This window comes from Notothenia coriiceps, unplaced genomic scaffold (assembly GCF_000735185.1).
Source record: "Notothenia coriiceps isolate Sejong01 unplaced genomic scaffold, NC01 NC01_scaffold00019001, whole genome shotgun sequence".
NCBI lineage: Eukaryota > Metazoa > Chordata > Actinopteri > Perciformes > Nototheniidae > Notothenia > Notothenia coriiceps.
The window spans coordinates 72,981-83,925 of NW_011351702.1; the positions used below are offsets into that span (position 1 = coordinate 72,981).

Sequence of the window (10,945 nt, forward strand, 5' to 3'; positions counted from 1 at the left end):
AGTAACATCACTCAAATACTCCCTTTTTAGGATAATATGGTGAACATGTACACATCCAGCAGGTACAGAGCAACATTAAGGCCCAGATACACCGGCCGGAATCGGCAGTAAATGGGAGTCGGGCCGAACATAAGCGTGGGCACGCCCTATTCGGAGTGGTGTGCGCCGCACCGTCGGGTCTTTTCTGCCGACCTGACGCCTTTTCTTGCCGATGAATCGGCGTCGGGAACACCACCGGAAGTCGGACAAAGGGATAACACCTGTTCAGCTAGCGAATCAGTGCATGAGAAGCGTTAACGGAAGTGAGGGAGGTAAACAAATTATTTAAAATGGAAGATGGAACACACACGGACGGCTATTTCACCTCATCGGTTTATAGAGCTCCTGTTCGTTCATGTTTTCAATGGACGAGAGCGAAAATGGAAAGAAAAACGCTATTTGTTGTTTGTTTATATCACGGAGTTCTTCTTCTCTGTCTTCCGGTTGTTGCCTATTTTGAATGATGAATACACACTACCGCCGCCTGCTGGTAAGGAGAGTTATTGCCACTCACGCATACGCAGTTCATACATGCTCGGCTCGGATTTGCCAGTGCGCGAAGTCGGCAAATACGCAGGAGGATCCGGCGACGCAACAGTCGGTGTCGGCGTCGGCGACTTCTCAGGTGACTGGCCGGTGTATCTGGGCCTTTAAATCTCTACATGTAACGTTGAGGGAAATTGTAGAAAATACTCCCAATATACTTTAAAATAAAGAAGTAGTAGCCTGCTCATTTTGTAAATAGACTATCACCAATTGGCAATCATTAGGTAAAGTTGACCAACAATTGCTTAAAAATTGGAGTGCAGTGCAGTACTTCATTTAATGTCTGGTCTCTTGTGAATAAAGTTATCGCAATTGGCAGATTAAGTGTGACATTTCAGCTGTGTACCTGAATGCAGCACAGGACATGGAAGTGGTAATAGGAGTTTCGGGCCTATCGCGTGCCAGCATTGACTTTACGCAGCCGTCGGCCGATACAGAGTTGCTCCTCCTCTCTGCACGAGGTAATGAGGTGACTCCTGTTTCACTATTAATAGTAGAAAGTTAACTTTCTCCTCATAATGCACCAAAAATAATTAGCTGTGAGAATACTGTGAACGAATTCCCAGGGTGTCTCTTATACAGTTTAGGTGGTATCTTGACTTTATAGTCCCACATTCAGCCTTCAACCAAAACAACGTTAACAGTTCAACACATTGGTTCTGTTTGAGTCAAATGTCTATTTTGATACAAGTAGTCAATTTTGGAAGTGTGTTTTAGACACAACAAAAAAACATGAGTTCTCCAGTTATTTGAAACTAAGTTAAAGGGATTCACCACCATAACCCGAAATAGTTGACAGCAAATGTAGAAGCAGAAACAATGTCTAATTTAGAGAAACATACAATAAAGCAAAAGTACTCAAGCTTCCATTTCAATTTCAATTACTGATGTGTTTGTATTTATTGATCGCCATAACAAAACCTACAACTATGCACTGAACAGAGCTATAAATAAAATGATAAAGTTTGATAAAAAAAATAGCTTCATGTTTCTATGAGAAAAAGTACTGCTTCAGAGTTCATAGACCTATAACAAACCTTTATGTAGGTTGAATTCTACGGTGGCCCTGAAGTGCAAGACACCACAGCATTTCACAAAACACTACAGCATTTCAGAAAACACAACAGCATTTCAGAAAAAACTAAAGCATTTCAGAAAACGCCACAGCATTTCAGAAAACGCTGCAGCATTTCAGAAAACACAACAGCATTTCACAAAACACAACAGCATTTCACATCGCTCGAGTTTCACTGTGGCTGTCAGCTGTGCTTACTCCTGTCATTCAAACAAGACGCGCTGGAGAGGGGGCGGGGCATATCTACATGTAAATTCTATGGGAGATACCAACTACAACCAAATGAATATATTTGACCTTGTAATACACGTTTCAAAATGATGCCGAAGTAACTACATATTGATACCGGTTAGTAAAAACCATGAATTAATGCTTTGACAAGTGTGCAGGCAAGACGGCAGACGAAAAAACTTTTTAAATGCGTGTTTTCTGAATGGAGATCGGATCGATCAGGGTAAACTAACGTGTAGCTGCTCCGTCCACACTCACAACAACGTCATACAGACAGAAATAAAGCAGCGACTGTATTTGTCATGACCTAGACAGTCTGTGGTTTGTACATGTTTAACTTTTGTCCAGTTGTGTCCAATGCTGTGGTGTTTTGTGAAATGCTGTGGCGTTTTGTGAAATGCTGTGGCGTTTTGTGAAATGCTGTTGTGTTTTCTGAAATGCTGTTGTGTTTTCTGAAATGCTGTGACGTTTTCTGAAATGCTGTAGTGTTTCTTGAAATGCTGTTGTGTTTTCTGAAATGCTGTTGTGTTTTCTGAAATGCTGTGACGTTTTCTGAAATGCTGTAGTGTTTCTTGAAATGCTGTAGTGTTTTCTGAAATGCTGTGGTATCCTGCACTTCAGGGCCACCGTAGAATCCAGCTCATTCAGTACAATTCAAGATATTGATGAAGTAACACCCCTGTAATGTTACCAGTTGATATGAACTGTGCAGGGTTTTTTTTTTTTCAGAGTGGCATGACAGACAGAATTTGGGAATATCTGCTGTATGAAAAGCACACAAAAGACACACAAACTATTCCGCTTTACTTTTCTTGTGTCAATGATAATGTTTTCGTATTTATACCATAATCGTGAGAAGCACAAATAATGAAACAGTAGAGAACAGAGTGTTCAGATAAAAACAGGCTTCACATGCATTGCAACAATTAAAAGGCAACAGGCGTCATACTTACCCTGGAAAAAAATCAAGAAAACCCGAATAATGACGTCTGATGAGAAGCGTCAGCAGGAAGGAATGCAGGCGGTGCATGGTTCAGAGGAGTTTTACAGCCACAATAATATCTACTGGTGTATAAAGTCTCAAAGCAGAGTAACAACTAATGTCATAACACTTCCAGATATTTAAAAACAAAGAAGGATCAAAGAAGTGAAGATAAGAAAAATCTACCAAGCAGGAGGAGTGGAATCGCGAATATGAGAAAGAACATTTCAGATGAAAATGCAGCGTCCACTCCCATGGAACAAGCCCTCAGAAAAACCTGTTATTGCATTGAACTCCACCCAAATCAGTACGCAAATAGATCACATATTCTTTATTCTAACAAAGTGTATCAGCCGTGTATGTGTCCATGTGGAGAACAATAATCACAGTAAAAATATTTAGTTTGAAGTTGAATACTTATTGTTATCATGAAGCAAGAACACACTAAACAGAGATAACAAAAATAACCAAAAGCCCTTTCGCTTTGTCCTTATCATATTCCTTGGTTTTTCTGCTTGCCCAAATGAGCTTCGATCTCTGGTTTGAATAAAAGCTCCCCGAGCTGGCCGTGCGAGGCCTCGTTTATGGCTTTGGTCTGCATACACATCTTGTATTTGTCTGGAGGGAGCTCGTCTGCACAGTCCTTCTCGTGCCACAGGTGGAAAAGGCCCCGGGATGGAGAGCGAATCACCATTAGCTTACTGTGGAGGTACTTCCTGTACAGGTGCACGTCCTCCAACCCCCAGCCTTTGATGCTGCGGTCAAAACCCCCTGCAAGAAGAAGAGAACTTTAAACATGTGCAGTGAGACAGTGAGGATCAGGAAATCAGGAATGGCATGCATGTTCAATGGCTAGGTTAAAATAAAAATAAAAAACAGTATTCAAAGGAGGATGTTGTTTCCATATTTGAATTTGAACATATATTTAGTTGAACTGAACATAAAAAGGACATAAAGCAGAGGGAGATTATTCTAATGTGTAACTTAAAAGACATCAGGGATTTAGAGAGCTTTTTCTCAGGTAGGGAAAGAGTCTTGGAGTTAAAAAAAAACAACAATACATAAACAATGTACAACTATCTTTGCAGCATTAGGCCACAACTTAATAAACAATTTCATCTTATGACAGAAAATGGTGGAATTCTGTAGACAAATACAAAGAATGCTGTGCTTTCATGTATATAAAGTCACATAAAATGTGATAGTTTATTGTATTAGGTCTTACAAAACATGACTTTAGGGATAATTGTGAACAGGTTTTTCTTTACGGCAGAAGATGTATTACCTATGTTGAGGAAATCAGACCTGTACTGGCATGTCATACCAAACCCAAAGTCTCTCCAGAATCCAGTGTCTTTTTTTATCACCTGAAACAAAAAGACCAAATCAGAGGCAGACTTGATAATCTATTCATACACAATGAAGTACATGTATCTGATTTATTTTAACCTACCAGTTGTTTTTGAACTGGGGGTAAAAGACTCTGATTACTGTAGATAATAGACGGGTTGTACTGGCTGAAGAGCACTGGGTAGTACACTCTCTTACCTGGAGAAGGAAGCAATACAAAATAGTTAAAAGAAGCACTTTACAAGTACTTTCAAGTCAATGAAGCCATAAAAACACAAAACAAAATATCTGATGAAAAACAAAACAGAACGGAACTAAACACATTTTCAGTTTAAAACACCAAGCAGGCAGGACATGATGGATTTGTTTATTACTGGCAGCAACAGCAGACGTTTGCCTGGAGTGAACATTTCAGAACTGAGTAGTTATTATGAGTGATAACAACAAGGCCTCTACAAAGAAATCTGAAAAGACTACCGTCTCCAGAAATCTCACCATAGCACTGCTGTGTATATTTTAAGTATACATTTTGTCTTGAAACTTCATGTCAGCTTACACCTTTTCCATTATTTTACACCCTATTCCTGACCCCATGATATGTGGTATGTCATAAAGCTAAGGATTAGATGGCAAGCTGCTTGTTACATAGTGGAAAAAGCACAACCCCCTGGGATAGAGTGCAGGCAGCATATGAGGCAGCAGGTGTGACATTGAATCTCTGTGAGCTGATAATCAAGCAGCAGGAGGTGTCAGAGAGTCTGTGGGAAAATGTAATTTCATTCTTTCACATTTTGTTGGCAGAGACAGAACAATTTATTTACATTCGGACTCAGCCAAAACAAACCATGGGAAATATGTGCTTATTTGTCCTTATTGTTTATAAAGCTGCAGGAATAGGTTTTGTTTTTTTCACCTTCGGCTAAGAGCCATTATTCAAGTCAGCGAATGAGGCATGCACTTTTTTGTGCCAAATTGAAATGGAGTGGAAACCACTTTATTTACAGTAAATGGGTCAAACCGGCACTGTGCAGTTCAGCTTTTTGGAGCCCATCCAATAATACATCACCTCATATAACTTCTAGCATAATGTAGCTTTGCCCAACTTCAACCCAAGCACAGCATGAACTATTAAAAACACCCAGGGCCCATTTGTCTAATGCAATGTAACAGGCGGCATTTCATAATTTATAGTTGACAATGTATTACTTTACAATTGATTTACTATTGGGAAATGTTACCATCTCCTTTAATATGTTTTATATTCCTTTATATTGTTATATTACTGCCACTTAAAAAAAAAAACATGGTTTACTTATTTGTATTTTTTATTTATTAAATATTTAGGTCTACTCTTCCCTTTTGCCTTTTATCTGCACTGTATCTTTTTCTGATTTTCAGGATATTGTCATTCAATTAATCTGGGACAAAACTAGACTCCGGCACCTCACCCTGGCTCTGTGTTTTTTTTGGCTTTTTAAAATCTAGCCAGTAGATGTTTGTGCATGTCCCTTCAGATGTCCCATCATTGGCACTGCAACTGCCCACACTGCAAAGTAACCCAAATAGGAAGACAGGCTTTCACAAAGATAGTCGGACAGAACCAGCGTGTTTTAGAGATGGGAAAATATTTCTTCTGCCCCGACTTTTCGGCTCCAGTTTATAGAAGGCTAAACAACTACCAACGTCTTTCTCTCCCAATTCTCTCACAATGTTGTTGAAAACCTAGAGTAACATCTCAAAAGTGCTCGAAAGGCCCTCCATTTTGCAAATGTAACAGTATAGTACTTAATAAAACAACACTATATTACAGCTTTGGGATCACAATCCCAATTATTTTTTTAATTTATAATTATTCGTCCAAGTCACTGTAACATCTGCTGACCTGGTAGGGGGGGCTAAGGAGATCAAGGAATGTATTTTCTAATTAATTAAAAACATTTTAGTGTTTTTTTCCCCCAGAACAATGCCTACCCTGGAATATAACTAATACTATAAGGTTATTATGGATTCTTTGCCCAATAAAGCCAAAAAAAACGTAAAAATTAAAGCTGCCTACCCCAGCTTTAATGTTGTCATTATAAGCTTATTTTTGCATAAACAGATTACAGTATGAATCAAGGCTGGATAAAGTCTATGCAAGTTGTGCTGGATTTGAATGTTGAAAAGCTCAGGGATAAATCCTCCTTTCTCTCACCAGGTTCTGCGTTGAGACGACAAGAAGTTAAGAAGTCAGCGGTGAAGTGGATGTCAACATCACAGAAAAAGAGCAGAGCGTTCTGGCCGCGTCTCCACGCCCGGGCGCCCACCTCCAACCCTCGACCACGAGAAAACTCCTCATTCAGCTGGATCAGAGTGAAGCTCCTGAACCGAGTTTCTCTGAGGGAGAGAAGAAGACAGGAGGGATGTCATGGAAACATCTGGGATACTGAGACAGGTACTCTAATGCATTTCAAATGTTAATGCATTAATCAAAATGTTAGTTGGCTCAAAGAAGATGAATGGTATTTTGCTCCTCACTTGTTTCCAACTTCGATTAGTTTTCAATACAAATTTGTGACCAATTTAGAAGAGTCTTCCAGTAAAGATATAGACCTGATCATTCTGCTTTTGTATGTTTGTTTGGTATGTCCACAAACTTGCACAGCATTAAATATTTCTGTAACTTTAATGTACTTCTGAACTGTCACAACCTTTAAATGGAATTACAATTGATGAAGGGTGAATAATGACTTGTTTAGGAATTGAAACACACATTTTATGATTTATTCCTAACTTGGCAATTGAACCATGACTTCGCAGCCTATAATGGAGAATATTTCCCAGCTCTGGATCTTACACACTAGTTGTAACAGCCCCCAAAATGTCTCTTTGTTAAGATGCCAATTGCATAATGCACATCAGAGATGGTCGATTGAAAAAAAGGAAATGTTTGTGGGTGAATATTGTTTGCTTCAACACAAAACCAATGTGAAAGGTTGATGATTTAACTGTAAACATTACCTGGTGGTCTGATCCAGGACTGCCTTCACCTGATCTATCTGATCTCGACCAAAGTAGACCACAGTCAGATGAACCCTGCTGTCCTTCTGGATGCACACTTCTCTGAACAAAAACACAACACAAAACATACAATTAATTATGTGTTAGGCCCACTTCTATAACACTTCTAAAACACTTAAAGCTATAAAAGCAATAAACTTCACATTTGATCTGAAGTGGAGAGGAGTCTTTTCACTTTAGGCACTGCCAAATGCACTCTTTTTAAGCGTGAGATCAATAATGTCCTGATGTAAGCACAGTTAGTGTGAGTGGATGCCATGCAGCTTCTTAATTTACTTTTTTACCTGAAGTTGTTGATGAATTGCCTAAAAGCCTCTGGCCTCTTGGACAGAGGTACAATGATGTTGATGAACGTGCTGCGCGTGTTCACGCTCTCGCTCTTCACCTTCAGTACGGGACCAAACGGCCTGAAGAGGACGACCTGTGTGAAGTCCCGTGGGCCGTCGCCTTTAAACATCAGCTCATAAACAGTTCCTCTGTCCCGCTCAGTACGGGTCAACCCTGTGACAGACAGGCAGCACTCTTATTTATTCATTATTGGCTCAATCTCAACACACTAAACTACTCCCTCATTGCTATATCCCTTTTTCCCTATATCATATGTTTATATATTAATACCAATAGACTAAGGTCTTCATAGAAAACTTTCAAACTAATGTTAGGGAATTTATGGAAAACAAAGCAATACCAATATTTTAAAGATATTATTAAAGGAGCAAAGGTTTTTATATCAATTACTCACATCCTTTGACCCTTTATTTGTGAAGAAAACTGCATTAAAACCCTACCATTTAAAAATGCCTGTGCACGCCTTGATAAATTAGGCCCAACTTTACTTGAATTGGTTAAAAACCTTGGAGGCATGCAAGTTTGCCAGACAAATTCAAACAAACTCTAGGTTATTCATTGACATACAAATCATCATTTTGGGGTTAAGGCAGTGGTTCTCAAAGTGGGGGGCGCGCCCCCCCAGGGGGGCGCAGAGGTATGACAGGGGGGGCGCGAGAGACCAGGAGGAAAAATGGTTATAAAANTGTTGCTTAAGCTTATGTATTCAGTCATTATTCAATGGTATACTAAAATCCATGTGAAAAAAATTGCTTCTCACTGTTCTCAGGTCAAATATTTATATGTGATAAAAAATGCGATTAATTGCGATTAATTAATTACAAAGCCTGTAATTAATTAGATTAATTTTTTTAATCGAGTCCCGGCCCTAATATAAACATCTAATTTTGTCATGCCCCACCACTTTTGTACATATAAAAACGCCACTGCACGTATTTACAGACAGCCGGGAAAGGAGAGCTACTGATTGAATCAAACGCTAAAATTCCTCTGTCATAACAAAGGAGTAAACTGAAATGGAGGGGTGGAGCGCTCTTCCCTCAGGTAGCCACCATGAAGAGCTGGCAGATGGAAGCTGCAGCTGTTCCCAGGTAGGAGAGCAGGCTGGAGATTGGCTAGCATTCCCTCTGGACCGAGCCCATCTCAGTGGGGAATTCAAAGCCAGGCCTTTTCCACATTGGCAGCCTCTGAGTCTGGGCTGCAACCAAAGCTAAAGGTTCACACTTCTCTCCCTGTGCTGCTTCCTCCCTGTGCCTTTCCCCCCCCCCTCATTTGAACCCGAGCTGTGCTCCAGGAGTGAAAATAAACACATTTGAATTTGAATTTAATCTGAGTTTTGCTGGAGTACTTATTGTGTTCTAAGAATTTGTACTGAATTTGAATGCATTTTTAATATCATGTTGACAAAAAGTCATTGGAACTGCAATATTTCTTTTCAATAAAACAAGAAATAGTAACTAGTTTTAGCTGTAATGTGTTACAAAAAAAGTGGTCAAAGCAAGAGCAAAAGCAGATTTTAATTATATATGTTTTGAAAGTACCAAATTAGTGGCAAATTTAGAAAAACAAAAAAAGTAGTGTTGCTACTGTGAATTAACTTGAAAATAAATGTCCTGAACAATGACTAATCCATTAGGCTTCATATAATGTGGAACAATGACTCAGTTAATGTGTTCAACTAATTAGAGTGACAAACCAGAATGGCTAAAGTAAAATGAGACAACAGAAGTCAAAGCAACTGTGTCCAACAACTTAAGCTACGGAATCACAGTTGTGTTTATTCAGTTGTTATTTGTGCCAACTTCGGGTTGGTGGAAACAAGCTGTAACATGCACAGTACAATATAAAGTTAATATCGCAAACAACTTGGCAAATCATCATTTTATTCCAGATCCATCAGACACGGCTAAACATCAGCATTCATTTGAATGTTTTTCAAATTAATGTTTTGGGGTCAAACGGGCTGGATTTGATAGACCAGGTCACATATTTGTTATCGTAAATTGTTGCTAACTTTGTCTGTTTGGTACTGGGTAGGTAGCATACAGCCGTTTTTGCGGAAAACAAATGCCTTCCGAAAATAATTCTGATATAAGTGTTGTCAAAATGGTGTAAGTAAAAACTGTGAAATATAGAGACAGGGAAATGCCTTACTATTGCGCTTAGGGGAAACATTTAAATATTGTCTTGTTAAATCTTTATGGAAATGAGGCTTGAGGAATATTTTGTGAAATACTTTGAATGTATTACAGACACTACAATTATTCCAATGCAAAGTGAATGCATGAAACAGATTTGGAAAGACAGCTGCAACTCATCTGAATCCTCAGCTGAAGACTCTTGCTCACTGCACGTCTGATTTGTCTCAGAGCTTAAAAATCCTTCAGTAACTGTCAGCTGCCTCACGTCTACATCTTCTCCTTTGTGACTAAAATAGATGAAATAAGGGGAATCAGTAATGTGGCTTTTACCATCTCTATGGCAATAATAAGGGGGTACAGCATAATGTATCCTCTTTGTTTGTGTCCAATAATGTATCACTTTATTACGGTGGCCCTGAAGTGCAAGACACCCCAGCATTTCAGAAAACGCTGCAGCATCTCACAAAAGACAACATCATTTCACAAAATACAACAGCATTTCAGAAAACACCACAGCATTTCACAAAACACAACAGCATTTCAGAAAATGCCACAGGATTTCACAAAGCACCACAGCATTTCACAAAACACCACAGCATTTCAGAAAACGCTGCAGCATTTCACAAAACACAACAGCATTTCACAAAACGCCACAGCATTTCAGAAAACACAACAGCATTCCACAAAACACAACAGCATTTCACAAAACACAACAGCATTTCAGAAAACGCAGCAGCATTTCACAAAACACAACAGCATTTCACAAAACACCACAGCATTTCACATTGGACGGAAAGGGTATTCCTTTAGGGAGAACACTTGTTTGTGATTGGACGGAACCAGCCAGAGAAGCACTGCTGTGACTCAAAGCTCACAGCTCCTCATATTACAAATATGAGGAGCTGTGAGCTTTGAGTCACAGCAGTGCTTCTCTGGCTGGTTCCGTCCAATCACAAACAAGTGTTCTCCCTAAAGGAATACCCTTTCCGTCNTTTGTGTAATTAATTAATCTTAATTAACGCGTTAAAGTCCCGGCCCTAGTTTATATATAAGCTTCTGCTGTTTTTTAAACACGTAAACAAATAGCTGGCTATCCATGGTTCCGATAGGAGAGAGGGGGTGGGTGTCGCTCTATGCAAGTCAATGGGATTCCCTGATAGTTGAACATCGACG

General features: G+C 39.4%; 1 protein-coding gene across 1 annotated transcript; it reads right to left on the reverse strand.

Moving 5' to 3' along the window:
* Positions 1-3,260: 3,260 nt before the first annotated feature.
* LOC104951713 (chondroitin sulfate N-acetylgalactosaminyltransferase 1-like) lies at positions 3,261-8,208 on the reverse strand. Its single transcript, XM_010778444.1, has 7 exons — positions 8,199-8,208; positions 7,568-7,784; positions 7,224-7,325; positions 6,418-6,599; positions 4,327-4,421; positions 4,159-4,240; positions 3,261-3,644 (listed from the first exon to the last, which is right to left on the reverse strand). The coding sequence occupies exons 1-7, from the start codon at positions 8,206-8,208 to the stop codon at positions 3,367-3,369; spliced, it is 966 nt and encodes a 321-aa protein (XP_010776746.1). The 3' UTR covers positions 3,261-3,366.
* Between the last annotated feature and the right edge of the window lie 2,737 nt (positions 8,209-10,945).

Coding starts and splice junctions, on each gene's coding strand:
- LOC104951713 (XM_010778444.1), bottom strand. Junction 7,326..7,567: donor CAATTCATCAACAACTTCAG/GTAAAAAAGTAA, acceptor GTTTTTGTTCAG/AGAAGTGTGCATCCAGAAGG. Junction 4,422..6,417: donor TCGTCTCAACGCAGAACCTG/GTGAGAGAAAGG, acceptor TTCCTTCTCCAG/GTAAGAGAGTGTACTACCCA.